General features: G+C 37.5%; 1 protein-coding gene across 1 annotated transcript; it reads right to left on the bottom strand.

Moving 5' to 3' along the window:
• Positions 1 to 101: 101 nt before the first annotated feature.
• LOC113233887 (exocyst complex component 6) lies at positions 102 to 23,008 on the bottom strand. Its single transcript, XM_026469115.1, has 17 exons — positions 22,956 to 23,008; positions 22,626 to 22,772; positions 19,380 to 19,485; positions 19,071 to 19,209; positions 17,753 to 17,933; positions 17,081 to 17,156; positions 14,969 to 15,110; positions 13,612 to 13,902; positions 8,886 to 9,021; positions 8,259 to 8,344; positions 6,872 to 6,963; positions 5,378 to 5,496; positions 4,417 to 4,509; positions 4,046 to 4,160; positions 3,177 to 3,273; positions 1,324 to 1,524; positions 102 to 1,082 (listed from the first exon to the last, which is right to left on the bottom strand). The coding sequence occupies exons 1-17, from the start codon at positions 22,974 to 22,976 to the stop codon at positions 839 to 841; spliced, it is 2,286 nt and encodes a 761-aa protein (XP_026324900.1). The 5' UTR covers positions 22,977 to 23,008; the 3' UTR covers positions 102 to 838.
• Positions 23,009 to 24,376: the final 1,368 nt, after the last annotated feature.

Below are 24,376 nucleotides of genomic sequence, written 5' to 3'. Positions count from 1 at the left end.
AAATACACGAGTATATCATGGAGTTTGATGGATGATAATAATAAGGTAATAAAAACATAATGACATTTTAGAAAATAAAATATCACAAATTTGAGTCATAGGTAGATTGCAGCCATAGGGATTCAAACCGTCGACAGACGAATTCATGAACTAATTTTACATATTTAAAAACTGTGTCATCAAATGTACTCTCTATTATTATTCTTCCGTGCTTACGATAATAACAATATGTCTGTATGTATTTAAAACATCAAGAGCCTATCACAGTCCAAAGCTGGACATAGGCCACTCCCAATGCGCGCCATTTCGCCCGGTCCTCAGCATTTCAAACATACTTACTGTTAATATTGTAAGCACGGCAGAATTGTTGATACAAAAATCGAACAAGATAAAAAAAAATCTTCTGTCTGACTGGGCCATGAGTACAGGAGTCCAATCAGATCCGAGAATCTATCTTTGTGTTCTTCGATCTTTCTATCAATAATAATAACAAACAAACAGTATTTTCACAATAAAATAAATAATACTCGCTATTAGTTAAGAGGGAAAAATATTTTCAAAACTGTCTTTTTCTTATATATTCATACTGGCATAGAGTCAGATGATCCACATTTGTAATACTAAATGAAGTATTACTCCGAAAAACAGCGGTGCTGCATTGCGGCACAAGTAGAAAGGGCGGTGATATCCGACCTGGTGGCGTCACACCCTATAACCAGTAATGTAAGAAATATCTATCAAATTATTAAGTCTGGAAATTAGCGACTGCACAAATATTCACCTCTATTCGTCTTTTCTTAGAGCACATTTCCCATATAAAAATAACTAAACCATATGTCTAAGAGCCGTCCTGATTCTGCAATTGTTTCAACTGCTTCAAGACGGTGTCGAGCAACTTTCGTCTGTCTCTTTCATTCTTCTTCAGTACAGAGAAGACTGAGGACTTTTGTTCGGCCTCCTTCAATTTCTCGAGGAGAGTAGCCGCGTCACGAGGAGTTACTAGGGCGTATTTGCCGCCGTCGATGCCGACGTCGTGGAGGTATGAAGACCAGTCCCATCCAGTTATGAGGTTCAGAAGTTGCCTGTGAAAATAACCAATATAGCGTAGTTCCTTAACTTTCTACCATTCGAGTATTTACGTTTAGACTCAGATTTATAAAACAAACTTTGATTTCGACTAAGTAAAAATGGCGAACTAGTGAAAGTTCACCATTATTGCTTAGTCGAAATCAACGTTCCGTTTCATAAATCTCAGCCTTAGAATCAATGCATATAGGAAGTCTTTTTCTTGTCCGTTATAAAACGTTTCCATGAGACACCTACCTTAAACTCGCAAAGTACTCCAGCAGTTCCCCCTCCCTCAAGCCGGGTACGGGCTCTCCAGCGGCGAACTGTTCGCACTGAATCACGTCCAGGTCTAGTTGGTAAAGAGCCCCTGACGATATCTGCTTGACAGCTGGGTCGAGGAGAAGGTTGCGGAGACGGGTGGCTATGCGACATACAGCTGCTCGGACTGCTGCCACCCTGGTTCACAAATACAAAGCGTCTATACTTTTACTTTTTTTAACGCACACACTCATAACCCCCCACAGAACACTACAAATTACACCCAAATTCTCGAATAAATTAAATATAAGCCAAATATTTCTCCCGGCCCTGTAGTCGAACCCGGGACCTCTGCGTGGCAGACCAGCAGGGTAAACGTTCAGCCTCGGAGGCAGATTAACAGATACAGAGAGTAATTATATGTAGTAATATAAACTTAAAAATGACAATAATCAGGGAGTACAAATAAAACTCATTTCATATATATGAGCCTAACGTCTATATTACATCTAAAAATAAATTATAAATAAAATAATTAAATAAATCGCACTTGACAATTCACATAGTATTATCTCAAAGATAAAAAATAAATAAAAAAAATTGCGTTATTTATATTTTATCTCAAAATTACGTTATATATTAATAATTTGTCTCCAAAATTTCGCTATGTTTGTATGTCATTCGTATACGATTTAATTTCAAATAGACATGACAACACTGTCGCTTTGAAATTAAATAGGTAAAATTTTAATTTTATTTCAAATTATTTTATTTTTTTATAACTTTATATAGACTTTTTTATTTTTCTCTCTTCTCTCTTATCATGGTAATTTATTTTCATATGGGTAATTGTCGCCCGAAATAATTATTTTTTATTTTGGTTTTACATTTTTTTTTTATTTATTTATATACTTATATAACAGGGTTCAAAACTCAAAGCTATAAGATGATCAGTGTTGTAGACTGTAAAATATTTATATATATTGTATGTTTATTAATAAATAATAGCTGAATTTTCAATTATAACTAATAATATGTCGTTTAGTGGGTTGTTGATTTTTGATGAAATATAAATAGTGTTGTTTTAAATTATAAACTCTAACTCACTCAAAAGGACACCAAAGTTTATTTTGGACCGATTCTGTTTCAGAGAGAACATTAAGCACATCACTATACAGTAAACATTATTTTTCAATGTGACATCCGTAACTGTCAATTTTTCATCTCTAACAGAGACGAAATAAGGGCCATCCATCCCTAGCAACTTATGAGACAAATGGGCCTTATATCACTTTTAAATATCAACTCTCATTTGCTCTGAAATTACAAATTAGAAAGCTGAAATAGTACAGCGCCAACAACTGACCTGTGTGTACGTCTCCGTATATTCCAAAAATATTCTGTATTTATTGTAATAAAGATAATATCTCTAACTATGAGGGGCTGTTCCATTCGGTGGTGTGGGAAAAACAGCAAAACATCTAATTACACAACAAACGGAATCCCATTTCATCGGTAATTAAATGTTAAACACGTCATTTTTCAATTTTCGTCCATTATAACAAAGCTCAAGTCAAACTGGTCGATTTGAAGTGAAACAATTGACGACACCCGTCAACTGTTTCCAATTCGGGCTAGCCAATCGGAGCGCAGTTGTCACAGCAATGATCTGGCAGAATAACTTTAAAAGAAATTAAATGACATTTCGCCTCTATTTATGGTTATATACTAGATGTTTCAGCAGTACCTGCAGAAGCCCCTAAAATTACTAAGCGGAAAACTCGACACTGACGAAATCCTAGAAGAGCAACACCAATAAGTAAAGAGAAGAATATAATATGATTAATTACCGCGCTCTCTCCGGCAGCTGTTCCAAAGACGACAGCACTCCGGACAAATAACTCAGCATGTCAGTAACGAAGGAGGACGCCTGTCCCGTCGGCTCAACTGCAAAAAAAGACGTACTTTATTACAATAACATGCCAGAGAATCGCATAAAAGTATGGTTTTAGATAATTGTAGGGAACTGCTAATAATTCACAATACACAGCAGTAATTTAGAAAAGTATTTCCTAAATGGTTCCTAATTGGAATTGAACGCGGAACCGTCTCATCACTAAAGTTTTCTACACAACTATGGTTTCGAAAACAAATGAATTATGAAGTCATTATATCATATAGTATTATAGAGAGGTAGGGCCAAATTGACGAAATCATAAAGAAAGGCCAAGTTAAGGAATAATAAGGAATCCTTAATTGACGAGCATATTGTATGAAAACACTGATGCGTGTTCAGGAAGCAAATATGTGTGTCAAGATCGTTGTAAGTGGAAACGTGTGCCTACCCAGATGGGAAAAGGGCGTCAAGAGCATGTATGTCTGTAGATAGTAAGTTTATTTGTGCTAATAGACCCACATGCAGTTAACAAAAGCATTAAAATAAAACAGTCAAATCCAGACATCATCATGATAATTATCATTTCAGCTAAAAGACATCCCCTACTGAACACAGGCTCCCCATAAATCCAGCGGATTCTAATATTAATAATTCTAATAACAATAAACTCTACACGTTCAAGAACCAAAATAACATTGCATAATTACACATTACCATAGAAAAAAGCTCTTGTGTGATCTCTTACATTATACGGAGTACACACATTACTCCTGTTTTGGTTTTTTAACCAAAACAATAACTAGACATTGCATTTGAACGTACCTAAGAGCCAATCGTAGTTTTCCAAGTCGAGGAACTCGTCGACTTTCTTCTCGAGATTGTCGCATATTTGTTTCTCGGCGTCGTCGCGCGCCGACTGGAACATACTGCCTGCCGTCTGTATATAAACAAAACACATCTATATGCACAAAATGTCTATAGCGGTTAGCCCCAGTCTGGGCAACAGTCGCGGTACGAATCCAGCCGGATGGAAGAAATTTTTCTTAGTGTTTGTTCAAATAATTTGTGTAGGACGTCATGTATCGCCCAAGATTGGATTCTGTTTTACACGCAATAAGATCGTTTCTCTTGCTCTCAACCAATGGACATCATTATAAATCAATATTATTACGCACAATGACATCCATGCTTACCTGAGTAGTGACAAGTTCGGATCCCGTGATGTTGCTAATGAATTCGTAGAGACATATCGTGGCGTCTTCCAAATACTTGGTGTCTACGATTATCTGCAAAATAACATACACATTATTCTTTATTCGTGTAGTAAATATAAAAAGATGTCAGCTTATAAACTAAGTTTTTAGATTTATCAAGTAAAATAAGTATATACAAAAATGAGTAGAGTGAGCTCACGAATTAAATTGTGTCAGTTATTGACACAACGATCGGCCAAACACAAAGAAAAATTCCATCCATCAGAGGAATCGCACCACCGTCTGTTGTCTCACCGTGGCTACCGCTCTTACCAACGGAGCTACAGATCTTACGAATTTCTCTACGTGCTTGCTGCAGATTTAGAGTTTGAAACCCAATACGGGTTTAAACGGACTTTTGCCGTATCCGTAAAAAAAATATGAAAATTTCTTTACTTATATTTTATTGAACATTATGATGGCTACGGCCACAGTGAGGCAGCAGGCGCCGGTGCCAATCCTGTGGGATCGAATATTTTATTTTTTGTGTTTGTCGACGTCGTATTTCTAAGATCCTGGATTCGATTCCCGGCCGGACCAATGTCGAAACTTAATTTTTCTATTTCTATTGTCTTGGTGGGTCTGGATGTTTGTGGTACCGCCGTTGTTTCCAATTTCCATAACACTAGGGCTTTAGTTACTTAGTTTAGGATTAGAGCAGCAGAAGTATCACATATATACTAATTTATTTATTCTAAAATGTTCGTAATAACAACAAACTAAAATGATTTTTCTTACCAAAAATATATCAATGTCATGATAGTAAAAACAACATGATATTAAATAAAATAATTCTGTAATAGTTTCAAAGTTACTGCAAAACCAAATACAGCTTTGATTATTGCTTTTTCGATCTATTCCGTTGATATCCGAGAAGTACGTAGCTGGAGAAAGGGCATACCTGAACCAGCTGCATGAGTGGTAAGGGGCGATGAAAGAGCGCGGAGAGGCAACCGGTGAAAGAACGGCTTAACAGCAGCGAGGCAGAATGACGCGCCGCTGCCGCGCGACGATCGCCCCCTGCAGAATACCGAAGCGGTCATATTATCAGGTGCAATACAACCAGGAGCATATACGGCCATTCAATAGCAAGTAATGGACGTGCACTAGATAAAGATAGTTGAATTCCAATTCCAGGCGGAAAAAGTTTGAGAAACTAACTTTTATTTAAAAACTTATTGTTTGAGTTATATTAATAAAATACGTATAAAAATCGAAGAACTTTGATGTAAGATTTCTCCACCAAAACCATTTAAATTGGCACAAGGGAGTTATTATAACGCATCACTCGCTAAACTTCATTTTTTAACATTGGGCAGTGGTAACTCTGTACGAGAGGTAAATTAAGTAAATAGAATAGACATTTATCGCAACGCCACAACACGCAGATACAAAAAAAAAATTATTGATAACACTTAGACAAGCAAGTAAAACAAAAAGAATTATTAATAAACAAATAAAAAATATATAAAAACATAGGAATGAAACTATTTTTCCGGATTTAAATCGCGTATATTTGTTTTTTCAAACAAACCGACGTTTCGGGCCCTTTACAGGTCCCATGGTCAACCGTGACCATGGGCCCGAAACGTCGGTTTGTTTGAAAAAACAAATATACGCGATTTAAATCCGGAAAAATAGTTTCATTCGTATGTGTAACAATCGCGAAAACCTAAGAACTCGATATATATAAAAACCGACAAAAAGCAAAAAACAAAATAGAACAACAATAATTGGAACTGTTATTTTGTGCGGCTGTGGCGTACGGAGAAGGACTTCATTCAACTTATGCCACAGCCATAATTGACGTGGCGCAGGTTTTCAATGAGCTCTGAGCTGAGATGAGGGACTGACGTATGTCTCGCAAAATAAAATGGAATAAAATAAACTACTTAAAAATGTGTCAAGGTCTTTATTTTACTAAAAATACACGTGTAATTAATGTCAAATGTAAGCGCGACTATGTGCGCGATCAGCAACAAATTTATATTATTTAATAAGAATTACCTAATGTACTACTCGTACAAACATACGTGAGAGAACGGTTGCTTCCCATTTGAGAAGTCGACTGTTCGAATCCCTAGGGCGGCACGTAACTAGACTATTTCTAAATCACATACATTTGTAAATGTTAGTAATAACTTTAACAGTAAAGGATAACATAGTGCTCAAACTTGCACTTCGAAGAAGGTTTACAATCCGAGAAAAACGTGTGATGTCACCAACACGCATTAAGTCTGTGTAACAGACTATACTAACCTGACCTAAACCGTCTCCTTGGAGGAGACTCGTGTCCAACAGTGGGACGTATAATATTAATATTAAATCAAACAGAGCATTTATAAATGAAAACATGGAGTTACATGTACTACTTATTAAATATATGTAAACTTACCTAGTCCAAGGCCAGCGGAGTATTTGAGCCAGGCATAAATAAATTCCTTCACTTGAACATATACTGATGGCACAATCGATGAGAATGGGAATCTACGCAACAAAAACACAATAAATCGAAGGTATATTTTCAAAACGGAAGAAAAAGAGAAGGATTTTAAACCAACATTAATCCATCGAGTATATAACTATAAATAGAGAAGAAATTAATGTCATTCAATTTGTTTGAAAACTATTCTGCCAAATCATTATTGTTTCAACTGCGCTCCGATTGGCCAGCCCGAATGCGAAACAATTGACAGGTGTCGTCAATTGTTTCACTTCAAATCGACCAGTTTAACTTTGCTTTGCTATAATGGACGAAAATTGCAAAATTACATATTTCATTACCGATGAAATGTGATTCCGTTTATTTTGTAATTAGATGTTTTGCTGTTTTTCCCATACCACCGAATGAAACAATCCCCATTGTCAGAGATATTATCTTTATTACAATAAGTACAGAATATTTTTGGAATTATACGGATATGTACACACAGGTCAGTTGTTGGCGCTGTACTATTTCAGTTTTCTAATTTGTGATTTCAGCGCAAACGAGAATTGATATTTAAAAGTGATATAAGGCCCATTTACCTGATGAGTTGCCAGGGATGGATGACCCTTATTTCGTCTCTATTTCTGGTTATATACTCGATGTTACTATCAAAACCGCTGTCGCCTAAACTCACACTCATAATGTTAAACAGTTGATAACTACTGGTCGGAGTTTCTAATACAAAAAGATGTAAGAAATTCTTGACTGTTAATATAATTTAAACTTTACCCTGTTGGCATATCGTTGAAAGTACAGTACCTATTATTACAAGATACGACGTTTTCATTTTATATTAAAGTTTTATCTTTGTGCAATAGTGAAAAGACGACTGACGATTAACGCCTATTAACTTTATCCAAAAAAAATCAACCATATCACAGGGCGATAAGGTTTACTTTCGTTTGTTATAATTACGAATCTATGACGATAAACAGAAAATAGAAAATTTATTGCAATTAAATAAAATAAGACTTCAAGATGAAACACCACTACAGGTAATGTTAAATAAATGCGCCTATTATTTTTGCACTCCAAAGTAGCAACAAAAGGCATTTTTCCACAACTTTAGCGGTTTTGCGCGAGATTATGCCGTACAAGGGGAAATGGTAGGCTGAGCTCAAATTCGCGGAACTTCGCGTACTGTTGGCATACGTGTCACGCCCACTGAGCACTTCTATTGTATTTATTGTTCAGTGTCCACATCCCTGTCCTGATAAACTTGTTAGGCTGAACAAGTTCATCAGGAAAAAGATGGTATCATGCATAAACAGTTTTATTTGTTATAGGTACATACTTTCTGGGGAACGGCTGCGTTTCCAAGTCGTCATTGTCGTAAGGGAACGTATCCATGACGCCGTCGAACTGATCTTGGTTTTCCACCTGAATAGGACCATCCATTAGTAAAATGAAGAAACGTTTAGGACTAGCGTCTTTTTTTAGGGATTGACCCGACCGGTGATCGAACCCGGGACCTAAGAGATGGCGATACCATGAAAACCGGTGTGCAAGCCACTCGATCACGGATTTCTCAATATTTAATGGTGAAACAAATATATTGGCAAAATCACGATGAGGGCAGTGAAGTAGCCTTTTTAAAATACTGAATATTGACAAATCGTTTTAAGACTCCAGGAGTGCGTATGAATTTACGTTATAGTGAAACAAGTTTTATAGCACTAAATAGTTTATATGGCGAACGGCTATGGAGTGGAATTCCCTGCCTTGACTTGACTTGTTCCCTGAACGTTATAACTTGGGTATTTTCAAGGCGAGACTGAATGAGCATTATTTAGGTGTGTATGCTCCATCGTAGACCTCATCGTCACACATCAATGGAGGTCAAATGCGCACTAACATTTCATAAAAAAAATTAAAGAAATAAAAATCTCTCTAGCTATTGGCGTAAAAACTAACATATTACCTCAATGGGCAAAAAGGAAGCGTTGTCGAGAATGTCCCGGAAGACAACCACCCAACGCTGCATCAGCACCTCGGTGTAGTGCTCAGCCATCTCCTGCAGCAGCAGTGGGAGTGGCTCCGTTGGAAGGCCGTAGCATCTATCAATATTATTAGTCAAACTGATTGTATATTTGTTATAATTATTAATACAAAGGTCGAACACTTAGATAAAAAATCCTTTGATCCGGTCGGATTCAAACCGAAGTCTTCTAACGTAACGTGGCAGACGCTATGGCAACTAAGTCAGAACAAACCAGCGGACCTTACGAATTTATCTATGTTCTTGTTTGTTGGATCTTTGTATTTGGTTTTCAACGACTTTTTAGCCGTAGCGCCATCTATGAGAAATCTATGAAAGTATTTCGTCACCCAGTTAGGTAACTTTACAGCTACCAGTCCTGGTTAGAGATGTCGCTATTATTTGTAATGAAATTTGTACTGAATTGATCGTTATTGATGTAAACTTGGCAATTTCGACATACGATACTTTACGTAGGGGGTGTCGATTTGATTGCATTTTTGTTGTAGCTTTTATGTCATTGTTGAATAACGTAATACGTATTTTCGTGAAATATCTAATAAGGTCTTTTTTCAATCTCACTTGATTTTAAACGACAATGTGACTGGCAAATTCAGACTTAAACAACAGTTTCATAGAGCGTCAGCGGCGCATGAAAACGCGTCAAAAACTTTTTTATGATACCAAGTGACAGTATGAATAACTAATGCGACACGCCTGTCCATTTATTTGTTAAAAATAAATAATAGCCATAACAGTAACAATGCCGCTCCGAGCTGTAAATTACAGATCTGAGGGGCACTGCACTGCACCCGTCATTTTGAAACATAAGTTGGATAATCCCATGTGCCAATAATTTCACCAGCACCTTTACCCTCCAAAACCGGAACGCAATAATGTTATAGCTTGGCGGCAGAAATAGGTAAGATGGCACTTCACTGGACGAACTCTTTCGCAACGAGCTCTACTACTACTACTAAGTAATACTGCTACAATGAAGGTTTTCTAACGCTGCATAGAAGTATTCTACACAAAAATTTTGAAATTGCTAAAGTTTATTATGGCAGTGCTAGTTTAGCAACTTGTTTCGTCCAAAAATGAATTATCTCGTGACGTTTGTTTCAAACAATAAGTATGAAAAGAGCTGCAACAACACTCCATCAGAAAATTACATATTCTCTTCAAACTGTATTAATATGTATATTAATACTTATGCTTATAACAAACTATAACAGTTGAATATCATGATAGTTGAGTTTGGGGATTGATGTTGTTTGCTTCCGTAAGTTTAGGTGGTAGGCTTCGGCCGTGGCTAGTCACCATCCTCCCGACGCAGTCGAGTCGCCAAATGGTTGTCACCGTGTTTCGACTCGTGTTCGAGAGTTGCCATTAGGAGGTCGGGTCTGAATAGCGGCGATAAACCGCAGCTGCTGTTCGTCACCGAGACGCAGATCAGATGTCCGATCTCTGGAGCACAGGTTTCTACCTCGTGACGGAGTCTATGTGTACGTTCGTGATGACATCTGTGTCAAGCGTCTCAAGAACCTTGAGGCACCGAGTTTTTCTGTTTTGTGGCTTCTGGTAGACACAGGAGTTGCACAAATTAAACAAAAAAACCAAGCTGTTCCAATATCTGAGTGAGACATCTGATTTGATTCAGCATAAGTACCCAGCGGCGCAACTAGTCATTCTGGGGGACTTTAATGCACGTCAAGAATGGTTGTTCCCTTACCAGATGACCGATATTGCTGGGAGAGAGACGCGTAAACTTGCGCTAACGCTAAGCCTATCCCAGCTTGTCAGTGGCGCCACTAGGATACCAGGTGTTGAATCTCATACGGCTAATTGCTTGGACCTTCTGCCGACAACTGATCCGGACCGATACTCTGTGGTTGTGGATGCCCCACTGGGTACTTCCGACCATTGTCTGGTGAAAACTGTATCCCACTCGATCAGGGCCTTAGTGGTATGAGACGAGTGTGGCGATACAGTTTAGCAGAATGTGCCATTTCTTTGTGTCATAATAATATCCTTGCTTAGGTTTGCTTTACTTCAGGAGACTCGTCGAGCTGTGCTGATGCTGTAGTCGAGGTCTTGCGTTTGGGTATGGAGTACTACATACCATACTCCGATGTACCCAATGGACCCTAAGCTCGTCCATGGTTTAACGCTCACTGCAATCGTGCTGAAGCACAAAAGCAGTCCGCTTACCAAGCATGGGCATATGCTCGACTGCGTAAAGCTCCGAGTACTCGGAATCTGAAGAAAGCTTTTAATATAGCCGCCAAGAAGTGCAAAAGCGTGTTACATAGGTCCAAGTTTGACCACGTGCACCGCATAGGGGCCAAGCTTGCCTCTTATCCAGCAGGTAGCAAATCCTTTTGTATCTCTGGTCAAATCTCTGGTCAAAGCGGTCCAAAGAAACTTTTGCCATGTTTGTCACCTCTGCTGAGGCCGGCTGGCACACTGGCCCATACTGCAGAAGAGAAGGCGAATCTCTTTGCCTCACTCTTTGCAGAGAGTTCGCGTCTGGATGCCGCAGGGAACCTACCACCTACCTTACCTCAGGCTGGCTGCATTATGGCGCCAGTTCGCAAACGCCAAAAAGAGGTACTTAGAACTCTGCGGAATCTTGATGTGAATAAAGCTAGCGGGCCAGCTGGAATTCCAGCGTAGCGGTAGTCCTACTTAACTGTGCCCCTGAGTTGTCTCCTATTTTCACACGCCTGTATCGCCTCTCACTTGAGACTGGTGTAGTACCCAGGTCGTGGAAGCTTGCGAACGTGCAACCTGTGCCAAAAATGGGAAGCAGAGCTGACCCTGTCAACTATAGACCTCTCTCTCATCTCAGTCACTTCCATACTCTACAAGACTATGGAACGTGTACTCACCGACCGTCTCCTGACGTACCTTGAAGACAACGACCTCCTCAGTGATCGCCAGTACGAATTCCGACGAGGTCGATCTACTGGGGATCTTCTTGTGTAGGCCTGTCACATATGGAGCGAGGCTATAGAAAAGCGAGGCGAAGCACTTGCAGTGTCTTTGGATATTTCTAAAGCCTTTCACAGGGTCAGGGTTCGCAAGCTTTTTTAAGTAAGCTTCCCTCTTACGGGCTTCCCACTGACCTTTAAGGTGACCTTTACTCTTCCGAACATATGGCGATAGTTCCTCAGGGTTCCGTACTTTCTGCAACTCTCTTTCTGCTGCATATCAGTGATATGTTAATTCCAGGTACCTTTGCGTACGCTGATGACAGCACAGTTGTAGATAGATACATGACCAATGCAAGGGTCAGTGGAGAGGAAATCCAGTCTTGTCGAGAGTCCATGGTTAGCCGTTTAAATTTGACGCTCAAGGCAGTCTCCGATTGGGGCGATTCCAATCTTGTCAAATTTAACGCTACCAAAACGTAGGCGAGTCTACTCTCCACAAAACGGAGTTCCTTTGAGCTGACTCCGACTTTTCGTGATATATCCATACCGATAGCCGACCGTCTCCAGCTACTTGGAATGGACCTGGCGTCCAATCTGAACTTCGGCAGATAAATTGAATCCATGGCCAAAAATGCAGCCAGGAAGCTTGGCATCCTTTCCAGGGTGAGGCGTTACTTCATATCAGGACAGTTGCTTCAGCAGTATCAAACACAAGTTCGGTCGTGTATGGAGTACTGCTGCCACCTTTGGGATGGCTCTGCTACATACCAACTGGCCACCTTGGATTCAATTGACAAACGTGCCAAGAGGCTTATAGGTGACTCGAAATTAGTAGAGGCGAAGCTGCAGAGTCTTGAACACCGCCGTAAAGTTGCCTGATTATCGGTATTTTACAGGATATATCACGGAGAGTGTGCGATGGAATTAAACGATTTAATTCCGCCGTCCCCTTTCCATCATCGGGGGACTAGGCGTAGGCTTGACTTCCACCCCTATGTTGTGGATATTCTAAAGATTCGCAAGAAGCGTTACGCTTCCACATTTATATGGCGAACGGCTATGGAGTGGAATTCCCTGCCTGCAGACTTGTTGCCTGAACGTTGTAACTTGGACCTTTTCAAGGCGAGAGTGAATAGGCATTATTTAGGTGTGCTTGCTCCATCGTCGACCTCATCGTCACTTTCCATCGGGTGAGATGGAGGTCAAATGCACACTCACATTTACATTAAAAAAATCATAATATTCAACAAATATAAATTATAATTAAAAGTTATTTATAATTTGTTGTTCAGTGGTAATTATTATGTTAGATGTTGCATGGTTATAGCTATGTACAAATTTGTGTATCCAATGTAACTTATTTTAAATATTAATGGAAACTGTTTCGGCCAGCGTTTGTTTCATGTCTTAAAATGAAAAGTATTATATTATGGTGTATGTTTCACTAATAAATAAAATAAAATAAACTCGACATTCAAAAAATTGTCCCTTAATCTATGGTCGAGAAAGTTAACATAAGAAAATTAAAAAAAAAACGGAAAAACGGAATCAGATTCTTAAAATATGGTACGCAATGATCTCTTTAAATCGACTTATTAGTCTGACATATCTTTTTTACTTGACATTGTCAAAATCATTGATTATTTCGATGGAGCCATAACATTTAAAAGAAGAAGAAGACATATCTTTGTTGATTATGGGTAAGTTGTATGTTTAAGATGAAGAAAACTCACTTCAAAGTGTTGATAAACAACATAATCTGATGCTTGATGCTGAGCATTAGTGTTGGATCAGTGATCAATGACGTGTTGGTCCTCAATGTAGACGCCACTTTTGTCACGGACATGCTCCAAGTGTCCAGTAACCAATCTCTGGACACCAGACCCGCGCCAGTTGTGAGAAGGTGTTCTTCAAGTATAAAGAAGCCTAGTACAGCATTAAGGTAGTTCTTCACACTTTGCATTGAATCGTGCAGGTTGCCGGAAGGGATTAACACGAGACGTGCTTGTTGTTTGCGTTGCGCTCTGTGGAAGAAAATAAGGATGATATTCAATACAATTCTTCATTATTATTTTTTAGCATTCACCATACATACACATTATGTTACGTAGGATGGATATAGCTTAAAGCCGTCGAGCGAGTATATAACCAGTAATAGAGACAAAATAAGGGCCATCCATTCCTGGCAACTCTTCAGGCAAATAGGCCTTATATCACTTTTAAATATCAATTCTCGTTTGCACTAAAATCACAAATTAGAAAACTGAAATAGTACAGCGCCAACAACTGACCTGTGTGTACATCTCCGTATATTCCAAAAATATTTTATATTTACTGTAATAAAGTTAATAACACTGGGTGCCATTCCATTGGGTCGTGTGGGGAAAACAGCAAAACATATAATTACAAAACAAACGGAATTTCATCGGTAATTAAATATTAAATACTATTTTATATTATGTAATTTTGCAATGTTCGTCCATTGTAGCAAAGCTCAAGTTAAGCTGGTCGTTTTGAAGTGAAACAATTGACGACACCCGTCACTTGTTTCGAATTCGGGCGGACCAATCGGAGAGCAGTTGTCACAATAATGATTTGGTAGAATAGTTTTCAAACAAATTTAATGGCATTTCGTCTCTGTTTCTGGTTATATTCTCGATGCTTAAAGGTAAGTAAACAGCACATTATGGACCCTGTAGGACACTGCAAATTATATTTAGAGAGAGGAAGATTTACTCTTTATATTATATTTTATTAACTGCCTCTGTGGCCGTACGGTTACCATGGTGGTCTGCCACGCAGAGGTCTCGGGTTCAATTCCCGGGCCGAGAGAAATATTTCTATTTTATAGCCAACATTTCTTTCACCGTGCATTTCAAATTTTGCTTACAAAGATGTGCCAAATTTGTCTCTGTCACTAACACGGGCGCTACTAGCCAATTGCTATCAGCGCCCCTATATATGTAATGAATGTGGCAATCATTTTTAGTTTTCTTTTATGATATATATTTTCACCGTAAACTGTGTTATCTGTTGAGCAGTATTAAAATTTGCGGCTGTTGGTAATATTGCAAAAGCACCCCTACTAACCTGTAGTATTGTACAAAGTCGTTTTTAGCGCCAAGCACGCTGTGTATGTGTAGACAGCGGTGCAGAGGGCTGAAGTCTACCAACTCGTGCGGACACTGCGGACCGCTGCTCTCCTTTGCAGATATACCCAGTACCGCCATGTCTGTAGTCAAAACATTGACTATATAATACAAAAGTTCTTAAATGCACAAGAATAAATAATATCGTCATTAACCCATTTATACGTCCCCACTGCAGGGCACGGGTCCTCCTCTCAGAAGAGGGTTTAGAGTTTAGGCCATAAGCCGTCACTCTGGACCAATGCGGGTTGGGGACTTCACGCATTTTCTCAGGGTTGTGAAAATTCTTCGACGTGCAGGTTTCATCACGATGGTTCCCTTCACCGAAAAGCTCATGGTAAATTTCAAATTAAATTTCGCACATAAGTTTCGAAAAACTCAGAGGTACGAACACGGATTCGAAACCACGGCCTCTGCTTGAGTAGTGATAGGTCAAACCATTAGGCTAACACGGCTATATCATTCCACATTATTTGTATAAATAATTATGTTATACCAATGTAGCCCCACACTGTAGCCTGCTCCCATGTCCTTGCAAGTCGAGAACCACAAAAGGCGCCAAATACGCCAACCTTGCTCAGTGCTACAGCTTTGTGCCTTTTGCCGTTGAAACCCTGGGTTCCTGGGGGCCACAGGTGAAACTTCTAGCGAAAGAGATGTCGGATCGCCTCGTAGAAGCCTCTGGTGACCACAACTCTGGCAGTTATTTCCGCCAAGGAATATGTTTAGCAATTCAAAGGTGCAATGTTGCTAGCCTACTGGGCAAGGCGCCCCAGGGTACGACCCTCGATGAAATGTTTTATTTGTTCAAACAACGTTTGAACATTCCTCTCAGAAGGCGAATGACAATTTAAATAGACCGCAAGAACGTGCTTCAGCAGCACTGCTCAACAAGACGAACGACCGCAATCCAGGCTACAAGATAATGCTTCAACGACACTTTTCACCAACGAGACTCTTAGGGTCGAATTCCAGAACTCTACTCAATACTCAAGTCAGGACTTGAGTATTGCAGTGAGCACTGAAAATCATACTCAAGTCCTTGCCATTAGGGTCGTATTTCCAGTGCTTGAAATTATACTCAAGTCTGCTCAAATCCTAACTTGAGCATAGAGTAGAGTTCTGGAATACGAGCATTAGATTTTAGAGAAACTTTTCATAATAGTGTCTGTAAATGTAAATCTGTATATATGAGCAATGAATTTATTAAAATCAGTCTTTCAACGGCAGTAGAGTTTAATTTATCTCCGGCTAGCATTCTGTCCCTGTGGTCAAAACACCCTTAGCCATTAGTAGACCGATCCTGTGAGTCTGTGAGACCGGCAGTGAGAATATCCATCCCAGTACACCCTTATTTCCTTCCTTCCTCCGTCTGTTGCCTTAGGCGCAGATATCCTGTACTTATTTATATATTTATTAAGCACACTTACATGATTAGGGCCTGTTAGGGTACTTAGGGTGATAGGCACACATCTAAGTGCGCTAGGGTTCTTCTTGCCCTAATCTCATTAAGTCTATTCCTGTATAGTTTTTCGACGACCACAGACACGCAACAGACATACAGCCATGCACTAGTCGGCAGACTGTACACTATTTATAAACTTGCATACATTTTTTTATGTATCTACCTGTTATAGTTTAGTTATTAGTTTGTGTTCAATAATGTATTTAACAAATGGTTATGTCAATAATATATCTATGATAATATGTTTATGTTAAAGGTTTAAATGGCCATTGTTGATGTTATTGTTGTTGATGATGATGATGTTATTATATTTATGTTGTGTAATGTTGTGTAATGTTTTAACTGCCTCTGTGGCCGAACGGTTACCATGCCGGACTGCCACGCAGAGGTCCCAGGTTCGATTCCCGGGCCGGGAGAAATAGTTGTATGGCCTACAATTATTTCTCTCATGAGTTTGGGTGTAATTTGTGGTTGTCTATGTGTGTGTCCATGGCACCCGCGACACAGGGTTTCCCTAGTGCGGGGCTATGTTGAGTGTGTGCGTTAATGTTACCAGTAAAAAGGCTAACAAAATATTCATGAACAGACCTGTTTTATTCTTTACTATAGTAGCTAGGCTTCTTCCGAGCATTTCTTGGGTTTGCTTTAGTGCCATAGCTCCAACCTGCAATTATAAAGATATAAATAAACAATAGAGACATATACAGACTCTTAATATAGAGTATACTAGTAGGTAGTAGAGCTCCTTGTGAAAGAGTTCGTCCAGGGCAGTACTGCCACTTTACCTGTTTCTGCCGCCAAGCAGTAATAACGGCATTTCTGTGTTCCGGTTTTGAAGGGTAAGGGTGCTGGTGAAATTACAGGCACATGGGACTTGTCAACTTATGTCTCAGGGTGACAAGCGTAGTGGTAGTGCCCCTCAGATCTTTGCAATTTAAAGCTCTGAGTGGTACTATACCTGTTATGGACAGGCGTGTAGCTTACCATCAGGCGCACGACTTGTCCGTCCCGTCATTTGATGTTATAAAAAAAAATATGACAAAATACAAACAAGAAATTGGGTTTCAAAATGTCGCACTTGAATTCCACCAATTTTTGGGTTACGACTGTAATGGATGGTGGAATTGAATGAACACGACTTAAAAGTTAAACAAAAAACTAAAAGGACCTTGTTGCAAATAATGTGACTATTTTTATTTACACATACGTGTTACGTATGTTGCCACCTATGGAAGACCTGCTCATTAAATCTGAACCAACCTGAGGACTAAGTCTTCTAATATTCTCCAGGAAATCTCTCAAATCAGCCATGGATGCGTCCTGAATGGCCTGACGCAACCGCGGGATGTCTTTCGAAATTTGTGAACACCATTTGTAAGGGCCGACGCGGGGAAGCAATACATGTTCCAGCTGTTCCAACGTTTTTAGGGCAGGGTAGTACCTGGTAAAAATAAAACAGACATAACATGTACAACATTGTATCTTATAATTTAAAACATATACAGATATGACACGTGTTATACACTTCATGTAGTTCATTGGTTTAGTGTAGGTAGTTTGCTTGCAGTGTCCGGGAATGTTATCAGTACCTTCTCACGCCGCCCTTTCACTATCTTTATAATTCCCAATACTAGTCAAATTGAATTTTAATAACGGCTCCCCCACAACGAAGGCGAAGAAGCGGGCGCAGTGGCCATATTTATTTAGATAGTACCTACGCAATTGCGTAAACAAGTTCACAATTATCTGACGACCTCCGTGGTCGATGACTTGCACGCCGGTTTTCATGGTGTCGCCATCTATGAGGTGAAAAACTAACTTTTCAAAAGGTCTGTGTGTGTGGTACCGTTGTTGTTTCCGAGCTCCATACCACTTAGTTACTTACCTACTTTGAGATCAGAGTAATGTATGTGATGTTGTCTAATATTTAATTAATTATCAAACAATTGTGATATGTTAACATTATACAATGTAGACCATATTGCAGTTTTCAAAGGAACCTGACGTGATTAATGTTTTTAAATTATGTACTTGTAAAGCCATGCTATCCTAATAGTGTGACCTTCTCTCAAGCAGAGGCCATGGATTCGATTCCGCGCTCGCATCTCTGAGTTTCTCGAAATTTATGTGAAAATTTTAATTTCAAATTTACCATGAGCTTACAATCCTCGGAAAACGTGTGAAGTCCCCAACCCGCATTGGGCTAGCGTTTAGGAGTATGCGTAAACCTTCACCTAAGAGGAGACCCGTGCCCAGAGTAGCGTGCCCAGTGCATCAACCTATTTATACGTCGTCGGTGATCACTCGATATTTAAATTATGTCTTCCAAAGAATGATCAATTTTCAATCAAAAATTATTTTTGACTTTTAATTAATATTTTTCCTTAACAAAACTAAACTAAGAAAAATTTAGAAAAGTATTTTAGAAAAATATTTTGGCAAAAATTTAGTTCAGCAGCCAGAGTTTCAAGTTTATTGCCATTCAAAGCAAATCATTTGCAAGTTTCACAAAACACAACATGTTTTGACAATTTGTAAACTTTTTTACTCTATCTTTATCAGAATTTAATTAACATACCTTTTAGCTTCAACCTGGCACTTGAGTTTGGAGTATGTGGTGAGTAGTGGCAAACAGAGTTCCATCTTCTCAATGGTAGAAGCAATGTTCAGCTCTACTCTCCGAGCCCGGATCAACTCTTCAGCTCTGGAGCATAAACCTGTAAAATATTGAAAAACCAATATTTGGTTAATACTCTTTATTATAACTGTCTAATAAATAATACTCCCTATAAAATTGTTCAAGCTCAATTTCTTTTTACATGACAATTATTACCCTCCTTCAGTGTCTAAAGACAATCTCCAACAAACATTAACATGTTTTACTTACTCTCTGCAGTCTCTTTAACATTGGCATCAACATTAGATATCTCTGCATGAAGCTCTTCAGCATGAGACCGTACTTGCAATAGCTCACGAATGGCATCTATAAAACCCTGAAATAAACATATGAAAATATACAAGCAGCCTGAAATCTCATAATCACATGGTATTGTACCATTGTGAAATATTGCCTTAATGGATAAGATATAATCTGTAATAAACTGGAAGCTCTAGGTGTGAGAGGTATCCCTTTGAATTGGTTTCGAAGTTACTTAAGTAACAGACAACAACAAGTCGTGCTGTCTAGATTAAATAAAAACAATGAGATGGTCTCATTTACTTCAGATTACCAGTTTAACAGATACGGAGTCCCACAGGGTAGTGTGTTAGGTCCCCTTTTATTTCTTATATATATTAATGACATAGTTGACGTAACCAATCATAAATGTATAATGTTTACTGACGATATTTCTATAATAGTGACTACCAAGGGTAAAATCTGTACTGACACAATTAAAATTCACGAAGCTGACATAAATAAAACTATTAATTTAATTACTACATGGCTTGACATTAACAATTTGCAAATAAATTTAACTAAAACTAATTATATAAACTTTAATAATACATCAATATCACTACAAATTAGATATAAGGAATTGAATATTGACGAGCTAAACGAAACTAAATTTTTAGGTATAATCATTAATAAACAATTAAATTGGAAATCTCACATCGAAAACGTTTGTGAAAGAATTAACAAATTTGCCTTCGCCTTGAAAAGTTTGCGTAATATAACAAATATGTCAACCATGTTAACAGTTTATCACGCATATGTAGTCTCGACCCTACGTTATGGACTTCTTATCTGGGGAAATGGTACGAATATAAACAGAGTGTTATTGGCGCAAAAAAAATGTATACGTGCAATTACTGGTAGGACTCCGCTTGAATCCTGTAAACCTATATTTAAAGATCTTGGTTTGTTACCCCTGCCTGCCTTATATATTTATGAAGCCAGCATTTTTGTGAAAAATAATTTACATTTGTTTATTAAGAGTATTGACGTGAACCATCGAAATTATAGAAATCCCAATAGACTAATTTTTTTTGACGTACCTAAGGTAGAAAAATATAATCAAAATTGTTTGTGTATGTGTGTCAGAATTTACAATAGATTACCAAATGACATTAAACACTTGCCCATTACATTATTTAAGACTAAATTATATGAATTGTTAAAGAATAAAGTATATTACAGTATTAGGGAATTTCTACAATAATTTTTATGTAAAAGAATTTAAATTAATTATATATAACTTAATGTAAATGTAATCATGTGACGACCTATTTTTCATTTATTTTGCATGCCTAAATTATCTTCGGGCGAAACATGCTTGAACTTATATGTATATTACTGTGTTATCATGACCACCATGTTTTATGCAAATAAACGATTTGATTGATTGATTGATTGATTGAATCTTTTAAATAACTTACAATATTTTTTTAAATAATGTAAAGTGTCAAAATTAGATGACATAATTTTTCTTAACTACATTTCTTTTCACTAAACTAACAATGTTAATTGTTTCATTTGTTACTATTTAAAAAAAATCACTGCAAAATTTTAAAATTTGTAATGACAGTACCTAAAGACATCTTTACCAATTTACTAGACCACATGGTCTAGGTGCTGATTTTCAACATTACGTTAACATTATAGTTATGACTTAATTAAGTAACATGGATTTTTTATTTTTACAATAACTAATATAACCTGACCTCTCGCCCGGTGGCTACTTACTTGACTTCAAGTTTGGGACACCCAGGATTAAAATTTATTATTTTATTACAAATTCATATTACTATTATTTATTTGATGTGAAACAGAAAATATAATAATAAAAATCTGTATTAGCTCCATTATTCAACATTTTTTTGGTAATTAGTGTAGTTGTCTAACACATTATACAATTATAATTATATTATTATTTAAGCTAGTGATGGTTTGTAAATTTAACATTGGTATTGCATTAAACATTTCAATACATGAGATACTAATATTAAAGAACAATGCCCATTTTCCACTCACAAATTTCTTAGTCACAACTGTTTGAAAATCCATCTAAATATATGTTATAAACTAATATTTATTATTCATTAAACTTTGAAATAATGCGGAAAAAAGGTACGCATTTTCAAAAATACATAAAAAAGCAGTTTAATAAATTTTGTTTTATAACAAAATATGACTTACATTTTGAAACTTTATTTTAAGCCTCCTTTACACTTGCAATGATTTCTTCAAAATTGAGATTGATGATTATGAATGGAAGTTACAATAATTGTGACACCGATAAGCAATAACCATATAAATGTTGTCAGTTGTCAGAAAATTCAAAAAGAAATTGTCTCAACATTGGCCATATCATGTTAAGGGTAAACGAGACTCAGGGTCGTATTCCAGAACTCTACTCAATACTCAAGTCAGGACTTGAGTATTGCAGTGAGTACTGAAAATCATACTCAAGGCCTTGCCATTAGGGTCGTATTTCCAGTGCTTGAAATCATACTCAAGTCTGCTCAAATCCTGACTTGAGCATTGAGTAGAGTTTTGGAATACGAGCATCAGATTAAATGTCAAAATCTAAGTTGTGCTACGTCCAAAAATATATGCTAATAATGCAATAAATTTTCGAAAGTATTTTTATAATTCCTATCTTTTATGCACTATTTTTATCTCATTCAGCTATCCTAGTGAATCTATTTATTATATTTTAATGTGTACATACTTATCTTAGAATAATATTTAACTCTGTACTACAAAGTAACTTATTAATGTTGGAAATACAAATTAACTTAATCATTGGAAATACAAATGAAACCCTGTAACCTTGATTGTTTATCGTCAACTTATTTCGTTGGTCCAGGTCCATATAGAACTTGGGCATTGTTCTTTGAGACTTTCTCTTTCTTAATATTTTTTAAAAATGTATAATAATATAATAACGTGCCAGACAACCACACCAATTACCTGGTCTTCTAAGTAACTCCCTGTATTATGAGTTCACTCTGGGGTACTTCCAAGAACACCCAGACCAAAATCAATTTAGAAAACCTCATTTCCTAATTTGGTAGGACCAAATTAGGAAATGAGGTCCCGGGAATCGAACCCGGGACCTCCTCATTCAGCGCCCATAGTGTAAACCCGCTAGGCCACTAAGGTCGTCCAAAAATTATACATACTAACCTGATAGTGAAAATTACACAATTTCTCAATTTCCTTGTCGTGCTGTTTGATGCGTTCGTCGAGCTGCTGGACAAAGGCTTCGTGGCCTTCACCTTCATACACTGAACGGAATGCCGGCCCCCAATAGTCATCTATGCCTTCTATCTCCTGCAACGTAAAAAAATCTATGTAATTTCTACGATTACTGTCATACAGGTTACGAAATCTATTCCGAAATGTTCAGGTTTCAGCTATATTTTCATCTTTCAGCTATACTTTCTAAAAAAAATACTAAGAAATAACGTAATTCTATGGGAAATTCATCAAAAATCAAGTTTTAAATGGGTGTACCTGTATTGTAGCGTTCGTCATCTTGCCCGATTTATATAAAAATTCTTTAAATACGGTTGACTTTATCGATTTTTTAGATTTTCTTCGTAATAATGTGCTGTTTTCTCCCGATTCCTATCTCAATACGGTATTCTAAACAGACAATACAATACAAATTATTGAAAATAATACAAAAAACGTCTGACGTACTTTAATTTTTTCACACAATTTGTACTAAATGTACATAAGGTGAGACAGACTTATTCAAGAAAGTAATGTTTTTGATTTTATTTCATTATTGAAGTGAACCTGAGCTGTGCAGAAAAAGCGTGATGACACGTAAAAAAAAATTGGACAAGTAGTTAAAAATCATAGGCCGGCCACATATATAGTCGGAATCCCGTTTCGAAATTCGAAGGCTGCAAAACCATACAAATCACGGGCTACCACACACACAGTACCACCCCCAATCGAATTTTTTGAACTCGACTAGTTATAAAAAGAGAGACTAGGGCCTACAAAAAGGGCCTTTTTTATGTGCATTACTTTTGCGCAATATATGTCTTAAAGCCTTAGTTCCCAAAGGTCACGGGAGATTTGACGAGCGAGACAAAAAATAATTTGGATATGGAATATGGTAGAAATGTAGCTGACCCCTGCGGTCCACCGGAACCAGCTAAATTTTGAAACTGGTCTATGAGAAAAAAATCTGGGAACCCTTGCCTTAGTAAGTCTACCCATGGAAAAAATAGCCTAGATGTATGTCCTAGAGGATGGAAAAAAATAAAATGTATGTATATATGTATACATACATACAAGAAGAGCACGTCAAGCTGGACACTTAAGAGGGAGCATGACAAAAAAGTTTTGACGTTGGCTCCGCCCTTTGTGAAACAAATATATGCCTGAAGTTCGCGTGACATGCGACAGGAGATGTTGAATTTTGCGCATTAAAGTACCAAATTCGTTTTAGCGGAATAACTCCTAGGGTCGTATTCCAGAACTGTACTTAATGCTCAAGTCAGGATTTGAGTATTGAGTAGAGTTTTGGAATACGACCCTAAAACTAAAGGGATTAAAAAAAATCCGTAGTGACAGTTGTCGATCATGTATAAATATAATTAATTATCTAATTTTTGTCCCTAATAACCTGTAGCATTTCGAGGACAAATCGAAAAAAATGTGAAAATTAGAGGTAATTTAGTGATTTTTATCTATCGAGGAAACTTTATTGTTTTATGTTTCTGATTAATGTCTATGCTTGAATATATCGTGTAGTTACTTATACAAATATTTTATTTTTAACTTTAAAGTGGATATACCCCTCTAAAATCAAATCGAAGATTGGGAATTTTTCCTCTGCTTCCTCTTAAGCTTTGGACCGTTCTTATCGTAAGCGGCACTATTTAAATCTTAAGTGTCAAGCTTGACGTGCTCTTTAC

This window comes from Hyposmocoma kahamanoa, unplaced genomic scaffold, assembly GCF_003589595.1.
Source record: "Hyposmocoma kahamanoa isolate Upper Pololo Valley unplaced genomic scaffold, ASM358959v1 80, whole genome shotgun sequence".
Taxonomy (NCBI): Eukaryota; Metazoa; Arthropoda; class Insecta; order Lepidoptera; family Cosmopterigidae; genus Hyposmocoma; species Hyposmocoma kahamanoa.
This window is presented reverse-complemented; position numbering and strand designations above follow the sequence as displayed.